The sequence below is a fragment of the Carassius carassius genome, chromosome 21 (assembly GCF_963082965.1).
Source record: "Carassius carassius chromosome 21, fCarCar2.1, whole genome shotgun sequence".
NCBI classification, from domain to species: domain Eukaryota; kingdom Metazoa; phylum Chordata; class Actinopteri; order Cypriniformes; family Cyprinidae; genus Carassius; species Carassius carassius.
Window position 1 is genome coordinate 17,281,911 of NC_081775.1, and position 24,111 is coordinate 17,306,021.

At 36.7% G+C, this 24,111-nt stretch overlaps 1 protein-coding gene across 4 annotated transcripts in view; it reads right to left on the bottom strand.

Moving 5' to 3' along the window:
* Nucleotides 1-24,111, bottom strand: part of grid2 (glutamate receptor, ionotropic, delta 2) — a 443,770-nt gene that overhangs the window by 377,578 nt on the left and 42,081 nt on the right. For all 4 annotated transcript variants that reach the window (XR_009422772.1, XR_009422773.1, XM_059503539.1 and 1 more), the window contains exon 2: nt 12,158-12,313. Coding sequence is in view for 2 of the 4 variants with exons in the window: in XM_059503539.1 (XP_059359522.1) it covers nt 12,158-12,313 (156 nt within the window). In the remaining 2 variants the exon portion in view is untranslated. The remainder of the gene's footprint in view (nt 1-12,157; nt 12,314-24,111) is intronic.

Consider the following 24,111-nt stretch of genomic DNA (forward strand, 5'->3'; position numbering starts at 1 on the left):
GCTGGAGCCCTTTACAAGACTTGTGCGATGCACTCGTCTCGAATGCTTCTAGCCTATGCAGTGTGAGAAATTGTGGGTTTGAAATTGTTTGACTATATTAAAAAAAAAAAAAAATTTTTTTAAATAAACCCCTCAAAACAATTTTGTTAGTGGGTGTATATCATTAACAAGGCAGGTTCAAAAATATTCAAACTATACTTGTTTTACAATTTATGCTTTTTTCGTAATTACTGAACTGAACTGAATCAACAACACTAAGCAGACTTGATCTGAATAATGACACTATTGTCTTTTTAGAGGTCCTTTACAGCAGAATTTACATAATTGAAGCTGCTTTGTAACAATCTGCACTGTTTAAAGCACTATTTAAATTAAAATGTATATATATTTATGTATATATTAGTGCTGTCAAATGATTAATTGTGATTAATTGCATCCAAAAAACTTTATAATTTTTATATTTATTATGTATATATAAACATACACACATACAGTATATATTTTATTTTGAAAAAATATATATAAATATATTTAAAGGCACAATATGTAATTTTTTTGCTTTAAAAATAGCAGAAATCACTATATCTATGTTATATATATTTTTTAATTGTGTACTTACATTATCCCGACAGTTTCCACGAACTTTCAAATCCAGAGAAAATTATAGTTTAATTAGAAGACACGGCACGTTTCTTTATTTCCGTTTTGTCGCCCGTCTATGGCGTCATATAAACTTTGACCCCGCTAGCTTATCTAACTTCCTGCGGAACCCGGCGGAGCCGCCAAATACAAAGGTGAACAGAAGAAGAGATGAAGAAGAAAAAGTAGTAGCTAGCCTTGATCGAGACTATTATATTTTATATCTATATTGTTTATATTAGTTTTATACCTCAATCAATAACTTAGTTATGGATCATGAACTAAATCTATCCGTATATTTTGTGAAACGATGATGTCTTATGTAAAACGCAGACGGACTAGCTCTCATGTATAGCATAATGTAAAACCACATGTGTTCTATATCTAGCTGGATAAAGTAGCTTCAAATGCAGTTCACTATCTTGTTCGATATCATAGTATAAACGTAATTATAATTATTAATGAAAGGCGACCGAGTTTTTTTTTTTACATATATTACTACTAGCTAGATGGAATATTGATTTGATAGGGGTCTGATAATTCATATATCTCTCGGTTTGAAAAGACGTGAATGTCAAAATACTAAGTTAGAATGAGTGAGGAATGTGGGGAGCGACAGAGCGCGTGTTCCATTGAACAACAACTCCCATGAGCCCATGCTCTTTCCCGACGTCATCAAAGTACGGCTTTTGTTATTATTTTGATCACTGACCCCTGGTGGCCAAAAATCCCATACCTTACGTTTAATATATAAACAAAATATTTTTCTGAAATATATGCATGTATTTGTATTTATATATACATAATAAATATACACAGTACACACTCATATATTATGTAAACAAAAACTTTTATTTTGGATGTAATTAATCATGAATAATCGTTGGACAGCACTATTATATATTTATTACAAAAAGTTTGAGATTCAAGTGGAACGGAGAGCTGGCTGCTGATGAGTGACAGATGGGGCGAGGTCTGTCCCGCCTCTGCTGCCCTAGAGAACATCTCTGCCCTTGGCCTGCCACTGAGAGGTGGATAATATTACATATAATGAACTGTACATTTGTACAGTGACTGCTAGGGGAGGATTCAGAGTGGAATAATCTCAGAAGGCACTTTTTTTTATAGATTGTATAGTCAGAGATAGACAGTGAAGAATCACCTACTGTATGTGCATGTCCCACTGCGCTCCATTATTTTGCATCATTGTATAATGAACTCACAGTCTAACAATGAAATGAGTACATGATGCTGTACACAGTATAAATACTATTTCTCACAAAAGGACATTTCAATAATTTGCTTAACCTTGTCTTTTAATGCCTCAGCCCTTCCAATTTCACATCTCTTAACCTTCAACAGTGAACTAAGCGCTTATCAGAGGACTTACAATAACGTAAGTTGCCCTCACTGCCATTAATCAATGATGAATATGAAAGTTCACAATCTGAGGTTTAGCAAACCTTTCTTAAATAGCCTTCTAAAGACTGGTGTGGTTTAATAGCTGTATGTTAATTTATGTTTTCTCAGGGGGGGGGGGGTATCTTTCAATTGACCAATATATGTTGACCTCATACTGAGCATTGTTCAGTGGCCTTACAAAGTTTTAGACACTTGCACCACACTTAATGCATGGGTAGGTATTAAAATGTCAAACCAAATTGCATTAATTTAAAAAAGGATAGCACCAGAGACAGTATATTCATGCGAAACAATATGATTTTGAATTATATATTAAAAACACTGTTCAAAATTTTAGATTATTAAATCCAAAAAAGTCATTAAAAAAATTAAAATAAGCTCTGACAAAAAGGCATGGAATCTTTTGCATTTGGAAATGCCTTTTGATTTGATATACTGTTATTTACAAAAACAGAATTTGTCTGACAAATGTGGATAGACAGACAGACAGACAGAAAAACAGATAGACAGATAGAGACAGTAATTATAAAGATTGACTGAAACTATGCAGAATTCATTCTCTGATTAATTATTGAGGTCCTGATTTATACCACCAGTGTCTGAGAAGATCACAAACTTAGTCAGGTGACTGACAGCCTATCCCAGATGCCAACAGCTGGGGATTCTAATCACTGGCAGAGTGATGAATGACACGTGTGTGTTGGCAAACAGGGCCTTGCAGCTGCTAGAAGAGGTGGGGAGATGTGAAGATTACATGAGGGACAGTGTAGGGATAAGAGTATGTCTTCCAACTGGATCTACACTCAATAGCTGTTGGTAACAACACATGGTGTCAAATTTCAGCACAAAACCCAGATCATCCCAGGATCATCCACTGACATCCAAATGCTCAAATGAGACTTAAATCTATGGTCTTTGATTAAAGGAGCTATAAATTCTTGAGTAGAGTGTATGCTTCTAGAGGATTGTAAAATGATCGAGGCCTACAGAAACCTCCTTCCATTGTTTGAGGGACTTGACAGTGAAGATCAATAGAAAAACAGTAAAGTAAAAGAGCTAAGGTCAGCCATGACTTCTGAAGACAATGTCTGACCTCCAGAGCTGGACAAATCAATGAGAGATTCATTGAGTGATGCTTAACCTATAACAATGCAGTACTATCTGACGTGAACTTTTTTGTTATGGAACATTTGGCCAGTTCAGTAGAATGGCAATATATCAAGTAGTTTTATTAAGCTATCTTAACCTCCGGTTAGTTTGGATGACCCAAGGGTTTTCAAACTGGTACTCCCAGGGGACCACAAGGAGGTTCTAGAGGGTCTGCAGAAAATTTGTGTAAAAAAAATCAAATAAATAATAATAATAATAAAATGTAAAAAAAAATAATAAAAAATGTTTTTAGGGATACCTAAAAAATGTTAATACATTTACATTATACCTACAGGGATAGCTAATGTAATACATTTCAGGTTGAGAATGACAATAAATAAAATTTAAATAGATATTAGATAAAATAAATAAATACAAAATTGAGAATTATTCCATTCAGGGGGGAAAAAAATGTTGCATTACTATATAACGGTAGCACAAAACTACTTAGCAATCTCCACCTGTTACTGAAAGGTGCTCAAACAGTCCAAAACTGGTTTAAAAAATGAGAAATAAGAACATGTGCCTGAAAGCCAAGACATGTGCCGTCATGGTGGAAAGATGCATGACTTGCACTAATGAATCAATACAACCTTTCATAAGGCCCAGGTCATTATAATTCTCAGAGTGATTCAAATCACTATGAAGGGAACTACAGGCTTATTTGTATTCTGTTTCTGTGCTGGAGGGGGAAGGAAGGCCAGTCGGCAGTTTGCACAATCAGGTTCCCAGCAGAGTGAAGGCGGTCTGGTCAGAAGAACCTAATTCTCTCTCTCACAACGGCTCAGGGGGATCAGGCATGAGAAGTGTCATTACAGTGACAGAATCCAATGGAATGATTTGAAAAGAGTGTGATTGAGGTTGAGAAGGAAATCTGTGAAATAAATGAGAGTTATTATTTCTGCTATAGCTGTGTATGGAGAGAAAGACAAAAAGGGGGAAAAAGGAGATGGAAGGAGGCAGGCTGGTTAGTGAAGGCAAGAGGCAACTGCTATAGCCCCAGGGTGACTGGACCTCTCTTTTCAGACAACTGAAAGCTGTGTCTACGTTTTGGACAGTCACAGCATGGGAGAGTTAGTGCACACACACACACACAAAGTCAGGATAATGCCAACAGTAGGAATAATGTTACTTCTCAAAGTCACAGACTTTTACTTTATTAAACTTTTACTTAATATTGATTTTCCCTCCTTTCTATCTCTTTTTCTGTTGACCACACAAGAAGATATTTTGAAGAACGCCTTATATTTTGTTCACACAATGAACATCAATGACTGTCATTATATAGACAAAAACAGTCAAAATATCTTCTTATGTGGTCCACAGAAGAAAGTCATGCAGTTTGGAACAACATGGGGGCAAGTTAATGATGACAGAATTTTTGTTTTTCTTTTCGTTTTATGCATCCCTACTATAAACATTTATTGCCTTGGTCTTGAGTTTATAAATGTTATTTCCTCAAATGTATTTCTGAAACCCTTCTTTTTTTTCTTTCAAATTAAATCAGAAAACCAATTAACTTGCATAACACTGGTGTTTGAGACCATCAAGTGCTTGACTCCTCTCACAATAATCTGTGCAATAATCATTTCCATCAGTCGAGCCAAATTCACACTCACAGCTCAGACGTCGTCTCTCAGCAGGAGTAGGAAGCCGGCTACCCCTCCTGCGATGTCCAATAGAGACATTCCGCCAGCTGCTGTTTTCCCATTTTCCAAAAGCGCAAAGAAATGTCCCTCCATCATTAATGGGAAACTTTGAAAGTGCCAGTTTCCCCATTGAAGAAGTGCCAAACTTCACATTTGGAAGTTCCAAGTTCCTCTGAGATGCCACCAAAACACATTGGCGGGATTTTACCCAGCTGTCAGCTGTAGAATGCCATCATATCATCGCTTTATTACAAATGTCAGACTCGCTGCTGGAAACACCCCCCATTGATTAGAGGCTGGATAACTGGATTGTGGCTCTACCTCAGAAACACTGACTGGGGGCATTTAGAGGGTGAAGACCATGAAAGGCAATATCAGGATGTGTGTATAGAAGAACCGGATGAGAAGAACAACAATAAAAGGTGAGGGAATGCACCTGAAGAAGACTCTAGTTAAGAACATTGCAGTCTAATCTGGCATGTGTTTAAGTCACACATTATTACTGCATTGTTTTAGGAGTTGACAGTAATTTCAGTTTGTTTTTGGCATGCAGTTATAACTTTAGATGCTTGAGGCTTTCTTTGAAAAACCTGTCAAAGCCAGAATCTCTCTCTTGTAGTTTGAGATGTTGGTAGTCTTTTAAAACTAAAAGCTTTTTTTGTAAAAGTCATTTGAAATAGCCTAAGGCAGAGTTTAACAGCTGCAACTCTCAAAAGTGTTATCAACCTACTTGATTTATGGAGTAAATGATTTAAAAAAGATATTTTAAAAAATAAAGTAAACTACTGTAAATAAAAACAAATTTATAGCAGTTCCCAATGGCAGAGGATGACCAGCCTGAAAGTAAGCTTACCTTGCTATCCTTCATCAATAATGAAAAACTTCAATTCAACAGAGATTTAGTATCAAATCCATGAAATTAATAATTGATATATAGGCTGTTTTTAAAATGTGACTCTGCTAAATTTAGAAAGCCAATGCAAACAAAAACAGTGATGAGTCGCCTGGGACAACCTACCTCTTAAAATTATTAACACCAGACATCACCTTGTTAGGTTGTCAAAAATCCGTTTACAATTTTCCCGTTCTGCTTCAGAATTCCCCTCATTATAAGAAATGAATTTTTTAAGTATTTTAAATGTAAAATGTCTGAAATGCATGTTCAGCTGCATTGAAATAGCTTCAGACCTTCACTCATCATTATAATCAGTCCCTTTATCTTTCCCATGAGAGTATATTTCTATTTATAACCTGACACTGCATTATAGATGTCATTGTCATCATTGTTCATAAAGAAAAGTAAAATCTCCCACAATGCACAACACTTCATCACAATGTCAAACTCATGACATACTGTAAGAAACTAGCAGAATATTGTAAAAACATCAGTTTTATCACAAAGGACCAGACTGCATTTTAACAGCAATGTCATGAAGCCAGGCAGCTTCAGTACACAGTTTTATAAAAATATTATATGGAGGTCTTCTGACTGACACATTGTAATGCTTCCAGGAAAGGTGTTTTCACAGCTCCATAGTGTCCATAGTGACAGGTTTCTTTTAAGATCAAGGTACATACATTATTCTGTACAAGTCTGTTTCCACCACAAAATAAAAAATAAAATAAAAGGGTAACTGTGCCCTTTTTCTCTCAATTATGAGTTTACATCTCACATTTTGGACTTTATTTTTCAGAATTGTATTTTATAAACTCAGGTTTGCATGACAAACACAGATTTGTTTGATACAAACTCAAAATTACAATGAAACTCATGTGAGATTTAATAAAATAGCAATTACCTTTTTTAATTTTTTTATTCTGTAGTGGTGGATAAAAGTGGAATGTTAACTTGCAATTTCTGAGAAAAAAAGACAGAGATGTATGCAATCTATGCAAACTTACTTTCTTTACTTCAGAGGACAAATTTTTATCTAATAGATAATTTCAACCATTATTAAAAAAGGATGTGTATACTGAGTAAAGTATGTAACCAAATATTCAAGCTTAGAAAGGACCAAAGGTATCATTTCAAGAATCTGTCAATGCAAACCCATATCGATCGACTACTAAATGTGGACGTGTCAGTCTCAGTGTCTACAGTGTTACAATCCTGTTCATCAAAATTACAGGTTCAGGTGGGTCTACAATGCACATATTAGCGTTTGATTATGGTGACTGGATTTCAAAATAAATAAAGAAAAAAACAAATCGATACAGCATCAAGCACTTGGATGTTTTCTTAGAAACTAAATATGTGAAGGGCCTGTCAATTCACTAGTCATCCTTCAGTGCGTCTGACCTTTCATACAGACATACTTTCCAGTGAGTCTGGTGATGCTTCATAGAAAGGACAAAACAAGACATCTATGTAAGAGCATACTGTAATTACTGATGTGAGTTCAAAGAGAATCTGCCAGTCTTAGTTGGCAGATCAGAGAACCTGCTGATGGTTCAAAAACCCACAGCATCCTAGAAACAAGCAAAAAAAACACTCAATGTGCAACAGACAGACAGAGGAATAAGTTGGGAACAGAGAGTCCAATCTGGCCAATGGCAAAGACATGTACACAACAAATATAAACTATTGAGAATAAATAAATATTCTTACTCTCTTCTACTACCCCTTAGGGCTGGATGAACCTTGTCAGTGTAGAAGTAAAGATTAGAAGACAGGAATTTCTCACTTTGCTACTCAGGTTAAAAATAAGGTTACACCTTTTTTTATGTAAATCACTCGCTTTAGCCTTTTTTCTACAAAGACACATAGAAGGGGTGTGTAGCGAATGTGGGGGAAAAACAGTAAAAGACCATTTTAAATAGCAAATATCTTGTATAATTTATTGCATATATGCTTAAATCAGAACAATATCAATAAATTCATAAGTGTGCCAATTCAATCAGTTCAGTTATCTAAAAGTAATCGGTTCCATAAAATATGCCTTGTATAATTAAAGTATTCTTTATTTGTATCAATATACACTACCGTTCACAATTTTGGAATCAGTAAGATTTTTTATATATTTAATATGTTTACTATTTTTTGTTTCTTGTTTCTTGTGCTCATCAAGTGCTCATCAAGGCTGTATTTATTTGATCATAAATACAGAAAAAAAATTATTTTGTGAAATATTATTGCACTTTAAAATAACAGTTTCTATTTTAATATAGTTAAAAATATAACTTATTCCTGTGATGCAAAGCTTAATTTTCATTTATTATCAGTGGTGGAAACAGCTGTGCTGCTTCATGTTTTTTTTTTTTTGGAACCCGCGATACTTTTTTCAGGATTCTTTAATGAATACAAATTCCGGATTCTTTTATGAATACAAAAAAAAATAATACTTTTTTCATATGATGAAAAGTTATAGTAAAGACTTATTTTGTTAGAAAGCATTTTAACTTTAAATTAATGCTAAAAGAATCCAGAAAAAAAGTATCAGTTTCCAAAAAAAAAAAAAAACATGAAGCAGCACAACTGTTTCCACCACTGATAATAAATCAGCATATTATAATGATTTCTGAAGGATCCTGTGACACTGAAGACTAGAGTAATAATGCTGAAAATTCAGCTTTGATCACAGAAATACATTTTAAATATTTTAAAGTATATTCAAACAGAAAACCAATATTAGAAAATGAAATAATATCTCACAATATTACAGTTTTTCTGTATTTTTGACCAAATAAATATTATATATCCATTTAAAAAATCTTACTGATCCCAAATTTTTGAATGGCAGTTTATGTAAAAAAAAAAAAAAACAGTCTGTGGCCTCTGACTGCACTCCCATTTGATGTTGCTGCTCATTTGCATACACTCTGCACAACTTCTGCTAACACCTACAGTACTATAGCATTACCCGGAAGATGCAAACTTTTGTAACAGTCCCTGCAAGTAGCAGCATGCATGAATACTAATCTCCATTAATGTGAATTCTTAGAATTCTGCCTCATTTACATTTATTAATCAATAGCTATAGGAGACAGATGCATATGAGTTTGAGCTACAGCATTACATAGTCAATTAAATCTGTCAAATCGTGGATTTATTCTATGACAAAAGTTAAAAACTGTTAAAAACTGTTAAAAACTTGCAAGCTAGAACAGATTGTACATGAGAGACAAGCTTTTCTGGATGCAATTCATCTAATCACATAGCAGGAAGCTGACTTTGAGAAGATAAACAGATGTTTAAACAAATGAGGTATACATAACAAGGTCCAGAATCAGACATCCATAAGAAGCAGAATCATCTGCACTCATGCTGAACCATAACACATGTGCACCTGTAATTAGGCTCACTCACTCAGAATATTTCAGTAAACAAAAGAAAGGATGGTAAAGCATACAAACAGAGAAGAAAAGCGCTTTCTGCAAGTGAGAAGAACCATCAAGAGCAGAGGGTGAAGTTAGCTAATGCAGCCCTCTCCATTAGATAACAGGGGTCAACTACAACATGTCCCACTCTCCCTTTGACCTCTAAGACAACCATGCGTTTAAAAGGAAGACAGCGATGCTGAATTCATCCACACTCAGATGCGGAGGAGAACAAAAAGCTGAGATGCTTGCCAACGGGTCTAACAATATCACAGACAATTAAATGAGACGAATGAGAGTCAGAAAAATGTCAGGCATGTTTACATTAACATACTGTATCTAGACTGGGGATGTTACCTTATCAGCACGAGTCTAGCAGCCACATACTTTCTATGTACAATTTTTTTAAATCAAAGCCCTGTATCATTAAATGTGAGATGATTTGTTCAATTGAAAAAATACAAAATGTGACAGATAACAATAGTCCCTTACAAAACAGCTGTGTCTCTGTAGTGTACCACATTTTAGCTCATAAACCTACAACCAGCACACTAACCACCCGCAGTCCAACTTAACTAGCCTCTATTTATACTGCCATTGTCATTCTTCTCAGCACAAACATGCCTCAGTCAGTGCCATTTGCCTAGTCCAATTATTATTGTGCTATTACCGCCTTGCTAAGCAGCCGGTAAACAGACTTTTATTGAAAAGAGGTGCTTGTGCATATTTTCTGTTGATCATGGCGGCAGTAATTCATCAAAATGATGATCAAATAATGGAGATAAAGATCATGATGAGACATAAATCCATGCACGGTGTAGTCGAGCACATTTTAATGATGCTATTTAGATCCTCAACAACCTGGTACTTAGAAGCAACCTGTATGATGGAGAACCGTGCTACACAAATAGCACTGAGCACTATGTTTTAGGGTTTTGCGCTATTAACTATCCTTTAGTGAATCTTGTGCCAAAATAACGCCACCACCATAACCTCTACTTAGTGAAACCCAACCGTGTAAAGTATCACACATTGTCTGAGTTTAGTTCCTGGTCTGTTTTAAACAATTTAGCATATCTATCCATTATTGCTCCATTTTTAAATGTTGTGAAACCTTGGAACAAATAAGAACAAACATACAACTTTCTTATAAGATAGAGGGAGAAACACAGGAAGATGCCAAAGTTAGATTAAGTGCTAGTTAACTGAACTCTGCGACTGTGTGGAGCACAGTGAACCTGCTGATGCATGGATGGCAGCATTCCAAAGGCCTTGTAACCTGTCCTCCTTTCTTGCAGGATAACAGAAAATGGCCCTGCTCCGTGAGCGAACAGCACTAATTTGTGGAAACCACAGCCTCATGGTATTATTAGATCATTCCACTGATCTTAAATCAAATATTAGAGGTGAGATAATGCTGACCTCTGAATGCTATGAAAGTGTTGGATCCAGACAATTGCATAACGTCAGGCTGAGCGAGCATATAAAGTGGAGGACTCAGGCAAGACTTTATTCTAATGATCAAAAGAGGCTCCTAATTTAGCCATACTTACCCTTTAAGCTCCTTCATAGGTTTAACAAAGCTATTTACATCATAATACATACATTTTTTTAAGAGCAAGTAAACAAATGCGGGCTATTCATGTCTTCTGTCTTATGCAAACATTATTTGACTCTCTGGAGGTAATGGCTCAGAGCAGAATGGTGTCCGACTTAATGAGCGTCATGAACAATGTCTCCCACCCTCTCCAAGGCATGTTTGCAGAAATGAAGAGTGCATTCAGCAACAGAGTGATCCGTCCACGGTGTAACAGAGGGTGCCACTGAAGGTCATTCCTGCCTACTGCCATAAGACTCCACAATTCTTCCGCTGTGTGCATGAAACATTGACTTGTTTTGACTCCTCTGCCTACAACTGTTTGTCTCAACAACTGCTTTACATTTGCTCTGTTTATAACATTTAGTACCCACCAGTTCATGTGTACGATGTATTTTTGTATATGTTGCACTGCAGTCACTGTATGTACTGTACAGTATCTATCCACCTATCTATCCACCCAGTCTATATAAAACCCAACTCATTGATCTATCTAACCTAATGTACATACCTATCTTTGTAACATATCTATCTACCCATTAACCCACCGACCAAGGTAACCTACAGTACATATCTACAGTATCTACTTACCCACCAATCTACCCTATCTACCCCCTGACCCACCAATCTATTTGACCAATCTATCTGCTCAGCCATCTCTATGTTGAGGTAATTGAATCTTGTCGACCTGTATACATAAACTATCTATCTACTTACCCACCAGTTTATCTAACCTATCTATCCATCCACCAATTTATCTAACCTATCTAGATAGACACCCACCAGATCTGTCTAGCCTATCTACCCAATCACCCATCTGACTCACCCACCTATCTAACCACTCACCCAGCAGTTTATCTTACATATCTATCTAAACCACCCACCCACCTATCTATATTATTTACTCAGCCACCTCTCTAACCTATCTAGATACCCAACCACTGATCTGTCTAACCTATCTACCCACTCACCAAACTACAGTAGATGCTTATCTACACAACCTGTCTTCGATCAATGTAACCTACAGTAGATATCTAGCTACTCACCCATCTATCTTACCACACATCCACCAGTTTATCTAACCTATCTATCTACCCACCCACCTTTCTAACCTAACCACTCATTTACCAGTTTATATAACCAATCTTTCTACCGACCTACCCACCGATCTATACATCTATTCCTCTGTCCATCCAGCAACCGCATTTGTCTTGTTTCCTTCTAACTATTATTTAACTTGAATTGAGGAGGCACATGCTGTATTAGATTATTGGCATTTTTTTTTGTAATTGCTACTCATATGAGCCTCACATTTAAAAGTCATGAGTCCATAAAGGTGCAAGAGTATGTTCCGAAAACAGATTTAAATACTCAAATGACGTACCTTCCTGCACTGCTTGGAAAGGGTTGTTTGCGTCTACAAACTCCACGGACACAGTGATCTTCTCTGTCTCCAGGATCTCATTGTTGAGGTTGAGATCTGCCACCGCCATGCGGAACACCTCATCATCCTTTTTGGAAGACTCATCAAAAATGGCCCCTAAAACAAAAGGATTTGAAGAGATTTATGATATGGTTGACAACAGAACACAGAAATAGAAACTCAAAGTGAACTTAAACAGAACCTAAATTACTCCATAACACATTTATCCAATTCCTGACCAAAGCAAATTCTCGTGTGAGAGAAGCTATCAAAATTTATTTAATGCTATTTATATTTGTTTAGAGTTCATATATCATGTATTGTAAAGTAACAGACACAGCTAATCTACACAAGGGAAGTCGTGGCCTAATGGTTAGAGAGTCGGACTCCCAATTGAAAGGTTGTGAGTTCGAGTCCCGGTCCGGCAGGAATTGTGGGTGGGGGGAGTGCATGTACAGTTCTCTCTCCACCTTCAATACCACGACTTAGGTGCCCTTGAGCAAGGCATCGAACCCCCAACTGCTCCCTGGGCGCCGCAGCATACATGGCTGCCCACTGCTCTGGGTGTGTGTTCACAGTGTGTGTGTGTGTGTGCACTTCGGATGGGTTAAATGCAGAGCACAAATTCTGAGTATGGGTCACCATACTTGGCTGAATGTCACTGAATGTCACTTCACTAAAATGATAATGTTATGCAAATAATAGCATATATAAATATGAAGAAAAAAACTTATCAAAATGCCTTAGAAGCAAAAAATTATAAATGACTATTTACATACTGAGAAAAAAAAAGTTAGAAAAGCCTAACACAGCATAAAAATCATCACTATATACAACATAAAATGAGTTCCGGACAGCAGTACTGTGCCAAAAATCAACGCTTTATTATTAGCAAAGTATTAGCATACTTTATTGATTCAAAAAATTAATCCTAGATGAGGTACAAGAATATACACCAGCTTTTAGGTAAAGAGATACTTGTAGACTGACAATTATTCTAGTTTCAGACAAAGTCTTAGAACATGTATAGAAATAAGCACACAATGACCTGTACATATGTGCACGTCAGATAAAAGCGCATGCAGTGGAAATGTTTCTCGAAGCAATTTCATCTGCACTTGTTGGTCTCTACAGATCCAGCTGCAACGGAAAACAGTATTTCGGGGTCTAAAATTGAATCTTGTATATCTATGTACAAGGAAATTGAATCTTGTCGACCTGTATACATGAGAGCTATGTCAAAGAATTGTCTACCCTCAGCGGTTTGTGGGAAGTAGGCTGAAGCAGAGTATTTTCACAGTTCGTGGGGACAAATTGGTGCTCTTTCAATGAGTGGCACATAGGAGATGTTGCCCATATCACATTAGAGTCTCTGGTCAGCTGTGAACAGGCCAAGTCAAGACACTACCTGCAGGACACTGTGAACACTGTCAGGCCTTTAACAAGAAAAATCTCAGAAAACACTCAATTTGTCTCCAATCCTCTGCAAAACATCATAATGGGTCTTTTATCAGAGGACAGAATAGAGTTGCCATAGAAACAAAACTCAAGGTGGAAGCTTCTAAGGCCACATATTTCATCCGCAGTGATGGGGAATGCTGTAGATGGGGGTATTATGCTCAAGTCCATGCGCATCTGCTTTGATTTGTTTTGCCAACTAATAAAACCATCTATATTTCAAAATTCAGTTAGGTCAGACCGAGAATCTGTTGTAACTGCAAAAACGACTTTCTTAATGAGTACATTTGTAATAATACTAAAACATCCTTAAAACTAGATACATTTAAAACTGAACTGCATAAGATATTATGCAAAATTTCTTTCCTAAAATACTTATTTCTTTAGAAAATGTAATACATTTTATGCTGAAAAATTTTGTGCAATTCAAAATACATTCTTTGAAAACAAGCCTTCAATATCTTTACTTGTTTCTCAAGTAAACTTACCTTGTTGTAAGGATGTTTGTTTACATTTTTTTATGGAAGACAAGAAAAAAATATTCATTAAGAAAAAGTTTTTTTGCTGAGAACTTTCATGTCAATAACAAGCACCTTGTTGTCATTTCTTATTTTGCTTAAAATCAGAAAAGACAGACGGCTCAGGATGCTTGAAAAATAAAAATAAAAAATTAAATGTTGAAAGGACACAGATGCTTGTTCATATTGCGGCAAAGGCTTCCTCAAGCAACTTAGGTAGCATGATTGAGAACAAAACGTAATTCCACAATAAAGTACTCAAGAGCCTGTAGCAAGTCCTCATAAGCAACACTGGCCAGATTAATATCCTGCAGCTACTCTCAAGAGGAATAAAGCAACAGGAATCAAATTCCTGCCTGTCTTAATCAGTCCTACTCCCTATCCCGTGGCGGCTACTCTTCTTCGGATGAGTGAGAGAGTGTAAGTGTGCGCAGTTATAAGAGGGTAGTTGCGAATTCTGATTTACAAACTGCTGGATTGCGGCTCTAAACAGGCAATTGAGTTGTGAGGCAAAAGATAACTTCACCAAATAAATTAAAGAGCAAAGAAATAGCACTCTGTCTGGCTCAAGCCAAAAAACCAAGGGCAACTGGATAACTATATAACAACATCAGGTCACAATAACATGGGTGGTCCTAACCATGTAGTCCAACTTTAACTATTTCCCAAGAGAAGAGACCTTCTTAAAAATCTGATAAACCTACTTTAAATTAGGGATGTGCACGGATAGTCGAACATTCGAATATTCGTTCTGCTCTAATTATTCGATAAATAAAAATTATATTCGAATTTCGCAAAAAAAAAAAAAAAAAAAAGTTCACAATAAAACCTAATTTGGTCACTTTCTGTGATTCTCCACGGCATATTTGAAGGTGTATGCAAGCAAAAAATAATTAATGAATGATTAAGGGGCCATTCACATATCGCGCCTAATAAGGCGTGGAATGCAATGCCCACTTGTCGGAAAAGGCTGAGCCAGTTCTCCAGCGATGATTACAGAGAGTCCAGCCGAGATGAGTGGGAACAGTTCTTGCTGGAGCCATGTATTCCTCCAGATGAGGATCCCATTCAGTGGTGAAACGAAAACACGAAGCGCTTCACAAAACGTATTCGCTTAGCACACAGTTATTTGTGAGTCCCGCCAACGTCTGTGCGTCAGAGCGCGTTTTCTCCGCGGCCGGCCTTATTGTTAACAGACTAAGGAGCCGACTTTCCCCCAATCATGTTTACATGCCCGTATTTCTTAACAAGAACATTTGAAACAATAGAAAAAAAGCAAAAAAGATTTGCTGACAGTTTAAAAGTAAAGTGTAAGCTACATTCTGTACAATAGCCTAATTGCTGCAGGCTGCTTTACGTTTTTTCTTTGTTCACTTTTTTTTTGCTTTTAATCTGTACTTTTGTTTGCACGCATTGTTAAAGGTTTTAAGCTACAAAACACGATGTGTAATGTTCAAGCTTATTGTAAGCTTGTTCAAAATGACGAAAACAAATGTTGCTGAAAAATAACGTCTGACTCATTAAACTTAATTTAAATAAACGAATCTTCGAATATTCGCTCAAATATTCGAATGTGATATTTGTGGAAAACGCCCATCCCTACTTTAAATCAGAATGAGAAGCAGCTTCAAGAAATGGCAGCTAATCAAGGATCTATCCAAAATAAAAAAAAAATATATAACACAAACTGATTAGCCAACATTTAGCAGTTTGCATCAAGTTGCCCCTGATGCAACTTCTTGCCACCAGAGTAACTTATTTATACAGTTATATACTAGTAACCAGTGTTGGTTTGATTGTATTAGTTTATTGTGAGATGCAAATAACAAACTCTTGTACCTTGTGTGATAAAATTAGCTTTTTTTAAATTATTATTATTATAGTTATTTTTATTTTTGCTAGTTGATGCTAACCACTACAGGTAAATAACTAGAGGAATAACAAAGCTAAAACTGGTTGCATTGCAATTCTGTGTTTATGAATACATAAAGAACAGTACAGTAAATGAATCTTAAATTAAAATAATATGGTACCAGTATGTAACATGAAGCAGCATAACGGAATGTTTTTTTTTTTATCTAAAATAACTGGAAGTGGCTGAAATCATATTTAAAAATTGTTGTTCACTCTTACATAAAAAAGGGTGGGGGGAGGGTAGTTTCTTTGTAAATCAACTGCATAACATGTTGGTTGTAAAAAAAAAAAAATAATTAATAAATTAGATTAATAACAGGCATGCTAATAAGCAACTGGTTAATATTGAGAATTGGTCGCTACACTTAAGTGTTAATAGTGCATCCTGTAGTAAAACTAGTCTGGAAATGCCATTGATCAAGTAATAGTAATTTACTGTTAAATTCAGAGGACAATCAAAAGGCAGAAATCTTTGAGATCCAACTGATGAAAAATTGAAATAATTATGAACATGGAACAAGGCGGCAATAATTCTGTCACACTGATGACAATAACACATTGATCTTCTCAAACAATGTCAAATTCATTGAAGGAAGAGCTTGGATAATTGGCCTTAAGCAGGGTTTACAATGTGTTCTCTCTCAGCGAACTGCCACGACCTGAAGAAAATGAAAGACGACTTTTTCCCTCCTACACTTCAGACAGAGCAGCTAGAGGCTCTATATTGGTGCACACTGTCAAGCCTGTCACTGTTTGAGAGGAACACAGCTGGGTGAAAAGTCTCTGCAGTTCACCCTGTCTTGCCAACCCTAGTAAGTAGGTTGACAGTGTAATGGAGCTAAGACATATGTTACATTTGCAAACAAATTGCTATTTGGAAACTCTCTTTGGTGAGTCTTGGGAGGTCTTTAATACCTGGAGAGAGGTATCCGTAAGCATTCATCTTAAAGGCACTGCTCACATAGCATGGTACCCCCTGGAAGCTTGCAATATGAACTTTGTCTCATGGGCACTGCATTGCCAACACTTTTCTAGAGACTATCCTTAGCTGTGATGGCAAAAGTAGCAGATTGGGGAAAAAATATATAAACTGCAGGCCAAAGGTTCTTAAAAAATAAGATTTTGAAAGCAGTTTTTTAATGCTCACCAAAGCTGCATTACATACATTAAAAACACTGCAGAAACAGTAATAACAGTAATATGACTACTAGTTTTCTATTTTAATATATTTTAAAATGTAGTTTATTATGGTGGCAGAGAGAGCTTAATGCACTGCAACTTCAGAAAACACATGGAAATAGAAAAAGCACCAGCAAATTAAAATATCTTCATCAGATTGACAGAACGGGCTGCAAATGCTCGAAACACAAACAAATTAAGAAACGCACTGCAAATGCTTACAACAACCAGATAAAGAAATGCACTGCAAATGAACACAATCAAATACAAAAACACAGTGCAAATACTCACAGCACAAATAAACTCTCAAAATGCTCACAACACAAACAAATAAATGCACTGCAAATGCTCACAACACAAACAAATAAAGAAACGTGCTACAAATGTTCACAACACAAACAAATATAGAAACAAACTGCAAATGCTCACAACAAAAACAAATAAACACACTGAGAATGCTCACAACACAAAGAAACGCACTGCACATGCTCACAAATCAAACAAAAAAAGAAACACTGCAAATGCTCACAACACAAACAAATAAAGAAACGCACTGCAAATGCTCACAACACAACCAGATGAAGAAACGAGCTGCAAATACTCACAATACAAACAAATAAAGAAACGCACTGCAAATGCTCAAAACACAAACAAAGAAATGACTGCAAATACGCACAACACAAATAAAGAAATGACTGCAAATACTCACAAACAAATAAAGAAATGACTGCAAATAATCACAACACAAACAAATAAAGACCCATGCTGCAAATGCTCACAACAAAATCAAATAAAGAAATGCCCTGTTACTCAGAATTGAATTTTTTTTAAATAATTAAATACTAAAAGTGTTAAATTGTAATTTAATACTAAAAACTAAAATTTTAATAATATTTCACAATACTGCATTTTTACAGTATCAAATAAGACTTTGATGAGCCTAAGAGACTTCTTTCACAAACAAACAAAAAAACACTTACTGTAAGTTAAAGTTCATTTCAACAAACTAAAACATCCACAATAAAAAAAATAAAAATAAAAAAAAACCTAGAAATTTCTGTATGATAGAGAAAGATAAGAGAGGTCCAACTAGACCATACTAACCAGCCAAAGCTTGACCTCTTGGGTCAATCAGATCAATACTCTTCAGTACATCAGTTAGGATAAAGTATCCCGACCCCCTTTGTGGCCTTCAGTGCCGATGAAGACAGCTAAGCCATTGGCAAGTCCTGATGATGATGATGCATTAGATTGCAATGGCATGAGGATTCTGCATCTTAGGCACAGATTTACAGCCACAGGGGCACGTCTCTTAAAAGGACGGCCGGTTTGCGGTGACACCTCTGAGACAAGGCGGATTAATGAGCTTTGCAGACCACTGAGTGAAGTAATAGCCTGATATAATATGTGATATAAAAACAGCAACACCAAGCACTGTTTATCATACTGGCAGTGGGCCGCCACGCACTGTTAGCCATTAATAACTCTCAATTTTTGCTTTGCAGTCGTGTGGCCCTCTTGTCGTCTGCCAGCATGCAAACAAACGGTGCTGTTCTGGCTTTTGTTTGAGGATATATGGTGGTCTACCCTCAAGCCTGTGTCTGCATTTATTGGGCCATGGGTAAAATTTAATTAAACCGTCATGAACGACTGGCAACCTGCTGTGGTTATTTGCAGTTGTTTTTAACAAAGCCCACCATCACCATATTAAAACAATGATGACACTCCTGCTGGAAAGACCTGCATAAATATGCTGTGTTTTGGACACTGATTCCCACCATGGGATGCTGGTGTGCAGCTGTCCCGACCACGCTGCTAACTAGCTCAACCAGAGAGGCAAAGAAAAATAAATGATTTACATTCAGTAAACGCAGACTGTTCTGTCCCTGTTTTCTTAATTTATTTGTCATGCAGTTTTAAGACCTCAGAAAAACGCTTGTTTACACAATAACCATAACAACAGTTCTTGCAATATGTGTTTGCCTTTGCTGAAAAAAAAAAGACTGGATCAGATCCGATGCATAACAATTGCTTGACAGTGTTAGAAGCTCATTAGTTTTTGCCAAGCCTGAGTGATGAAGTTCCTTTAATGGCAAATCAGTCCACTCTGAAGCCATATTTGAAAGTGAAAGTGACGTGACATACGGTGACCCATACTCGGAATTCGTGCTCTGCTTTTAACCCATCCAAAGTGCACACACACAGAGCAGTGAACACACACACAATGTGAACACACACCCGGAGCAGTGGGCAGCCATTTATGCTGCGGTGCCCGGGGAGCAGTTGGGGGTTCGATGCTGTAATGAATTACATCTTCATAATCTTCGGCAAGAAGGAGGCGGGAACCGGCGGACAATCAAATAAAACTTTAATAATCAAAATAAACACAAAACAGCGCAACAGCCCCTCGCAGACGACTGTCGTGCACAAATAAAAATCAATACACAAACTAAAACCCAGGCCTAGTCCCCTCTCGTCCTTCACTCGTCGCTCCAGTTTTATATCCCTCCATCTCCTGCGTGGGACTTGAGACCGATGGGTCGAACAAGTGTCGTTCATCTCCAATCACTCCACCGGCCTCGCTCCTGTTCCCACATCTCTCGGCCCCGCCCCACTCGTCACAGATGCCTTTCTCAAGGGGACCTAAGTCGTGGTATTGAAGGTGGAGAGAGAACTGTACATGCACTCCCCACACCTTCAATTCCTGCCGGCCCGAGACTCGAACTCACAACCTTTCGATTGCAAGTCCGACTCCCTAACCATTAGGCCACGACTTCCCCTGGGCCATGTGAGTGCCTATCAACTTGAATGGGGAAAGACTGAAATATATGTTGCTTGTTAATATTGTGCTTCGTTAATAGCCTGGCCAGCCAGACTTACATCAAGATGTTTAGTCTGGAAACTCTCCATAGACGAGGCTTACTCCGAGGGGCGGGATAAACGGCTGTCTCTCAAAATCCCTCTGCACGCAATAGGAAAGTGCTACAACCAATCAGAGCAACGAAGAAGGTTGAACTTTTTCCGTATCCAGTCGGCAAAACTCCAAACACAACTTCCTTTTTTAAAAATGACTTAAGTGCCGTTCTTTGCTCTTTTCTTAAAGAGAAACTTAACTCCAAGTCCTCCAGAGTCGCAGCCAAAGCCGATTCAAAAGATCATTGTTCGACAGCTGCAGCCACCATTCTTTGTTTTCAAGTGGCAGCCGTCGCAACTCTCTGTCGTCATATGTTAAGCCCGCCCCGCCTGCTCTATACACGACGTGATTGGCCTGACCCAATCTGGGTTTTTGCTGCTAGAAGTTGTATTGAAAGTTGCTAGACTGTACTCTAGGCTGCGAAATACATTTTGCTGCCGCTAGGGTGCGTCTAGATTTCTAGGCTACTTCATTAATATATTTCAAATCAATAATAAAAACTGACAATGGTATAACAATAAATTGTGCTTCTGAAACTCAAATCATGAAAAAAAGAAATAAAAAATAGGATAGTTCATCCTAAAGATTTTAATGTTTTCATAATTTATGTCATTCCAAAATGGTATCTGTTTCTATCTTATGTTGAACATAAAATAAGATATTTTGAAGAATGCTGGTAATCAAATTGTATTTCTTGCCCTACAATGGGGACCAACAACTGTTTGGTTTTTCAAAATGTCTTCTTTTGTGTTCAACATAAGAAAGAAACTCATACAGGTTTGGAACGACATGAGTGTGAGTAAATGATGACAATGATGATGTTCATTTTTGGGTGAACTATTCTGTTCATGTGCACAGTAAAAATCTGACACCTACCCTGGCCATTAATTTTTTTTTTTTCAATATATATTTAGCTACAATAAATTTATCAACAATAACACTGATGGAAATGAACAGCTTTAAACCAGTTGAAGGATGTTTGCTAGTGCAATCTAGTCTCCCAGACATGACAACAATGGTACAAATTAAACTCCTTTAGCTACAATCAAGCTAAAACCTGTATTGTCAGGCAGACCAGTTATCAAAATGTCAGTTAGCTCTTTTAACTGAAAGCCAGGACTTTCATTCCTACAATGTCCTACTGAGCCTTACAATTGGTATGAAAAATATTTTATGCCATACGAAACCCAAAACCACAGTCTAAATCAAGAAGTAAAACCACTTTCATTGAAAAAGAAGTCACTGTGGGTTAATTGAGTTTAACAGAAATACAAACGAGACTATAGACACTGTTAATTTTTGTTTGTGGTTAAGACTGTTATGTATTCAGCTTTACACCAGGGAGCATTCTCATTCAGGCGACTGTATAACAGCCATATTAAAGGACTGGCAGAAAAAAAAAAAAAGAAGAAAAAGAAAAAGACACCAAAGAAAGCTTTCCCAGTTGTCAGCTTGACATGACCTGTGTGTGCATTACCCTTTTTGAGAGCGATTTAAAAAAATATTCCCAAAGAAGGCATTTCTTCAGCCAAAGACACTGCATGCTTCCCTCCCTCAGGCTCCGACGCACTTTCATTATTACAATGTAAATTAATTTCCCTTCATCATTAATGCATTGAGCTGCCAGGTTCCCCTGCCCCTCAAAAGCAATTTCCATCCTGCATTGCTGTCCTTCACCTTTTCCTTTTGCACACATCTTTGCTTCTGACATTTAATCAAACTTGGCTTAAATGGGGCTGCTGAGTCCTCAGACAGATGGGCACGTGAAGACATGACTCCTGTTAGAGAAGGACCCTTTGACATCATTAAGAGAGTGACAGTCCAACAATGAGTCATGCTGTCCAACAGCCGGAAAGGCGCAGAAGAAATGTTAGGAGAAGTCAAGGAAAGTGGGGCAGGACAAGAGTTATTTTCACCTCTGTGTACAGCTGTGTGTACATGATTGTTGCTCTGGCTCCCCGCAGCGTCCTCGTCGCTTGGGATTGTCACGAAGAAGCTGAGCTCACATAAAAAAAATCCCAAGGGGCTGGAAAGTTCTCGCACCTGAATCAGGAAAGCGAGTTCATGGCTCTGAGGTCCAAAAAAAAAAGAGTATCTGTAAGTCAGAGACTAAACCGCCAGTGATTTTACATGCCTTCCCTAAGGAAACTGGTTTCTTACAGGCTTCAAGGCACCATAATGCATGCTTAATGATCTAGAACAAATTCAAGAGAGCTTCAGACATTACCAGCCTAATATTTAATCTCTGAGCTGAAATGGAGTCAAGTTGAAAAAAAAAACTACATTTAAATTTAATTTACTTAACTACTCCATCAAATGCAGTGGCATTGTGGGTTTCACATATTTAGAGTAGCTTTTGCTGTTTTATAATGGAAATTGATTGTGAGCCTCATTTGGATGCTGATTCCCCATTTATTAATTCATATTTTCCCATTGGTCCAAAATGTCAATATTCAGCATTCACCAGAGCTGCAGTGTGATGAGGCTGAATCCAGTTATATATTGATGCTTTTTTCGTCTGCCTTAAATGGTGGCATTCTTCATTAGCACATCTATATCTATAGCATCATTGCCATTAACGATTTTAAGATGTTTGTCTGTTACATTCAAGGGTGCATGAGCATATGCAGTCTAAAGATGAAAGCTTGAATTTTTTTTTTTCCCATTCCAGTCCTTTTGTGGACAGTTGAACTTGACATATGGGATAATACAGATGACTCAGACAGACTGCACCTTCTGCCCATTTCCGGATGGATTTTCTTTGGTATATTAAGGGTTGAGCTAAATATGACTGCTGAGGTCAGAGCCATCATGCCCTCATCAAGAGAACTCTGACAAACCAAAGAATTGAGGAAATATATATATATATATATATATATAAAGAGAGAGAGAGCACAGTAAAAAAACGTGCAAACTGTATTTTCTTCAATGCTTATATATATATATATATATATATATATATATATATATATATATATATATATATATATATATATATATATATATATATAAAATGAAGATTTGGTAATAAATAATTATTGTATATAATTGTTGTATATATAAAATACATAAAATAATTGTATAATACCAAAGATAATTAACACTATATGCAAATTCAGATATTTAGACAGTATAATTGTGTATATGTCAATACGGGCAGATAAACACTACTAATCAGACGCCGTTTTAATTTTTGCATGCCATGACTGCATATGCGTTACAACGGAAATTTTTTTTTCATACTTAGTATTTTTGTCCAGTTTTCCAGTACAAACACCTAAACATTCCTAAATCACAACACATTTAACTTGAGAAGCAAAATAACTTTATATTTAAAACAAGATAAGAAAAATAAATACAATTCAAGATCATTTTTCTTACCCTATTTGCACTTAGTATTTCTTGTTTTAAGCACAAACAAATTTTGATACATTTTTACATCTGAAGTAAATGTGTCTTGTTTTAAGAATGTTTAGATTTTTATACTGGAAAACAAGATTAAAAATATTAAGTAAGAAAATAATCTTTGCTGTGTGTGGCAGATAAAGAGATTTTGGTAGACAGACTATGACGCATTTGGATGCGCCTTGTTGCCTAGTTCCTACGATTAAGAAGGCAGTGTTTTTCAGCATTCAGACACATCCAGTGTGTGAAAATGCACAGGTGGTCTAAGTAATGAGGTAGAAATGTGGCTTTTTTAACTGTGGCTCTAAGTACTGACATTCTCAAGTAAATCCTAACATGAGCCCCGATTCCTGTCATTGAAGAGACCAATCTATTAAGATATGTAAGGTGCATGTGGGTGAATGTTTCTAGGTCTGTGTGAAAATCAACAAGAATTACAGGTTAGAAGACTCTGACATCCTCTCTAAACCTAGACAACCCTCTCAGTGATTCTCAAACGGAGTTGCTAAGCACAAGCTTTCACTACG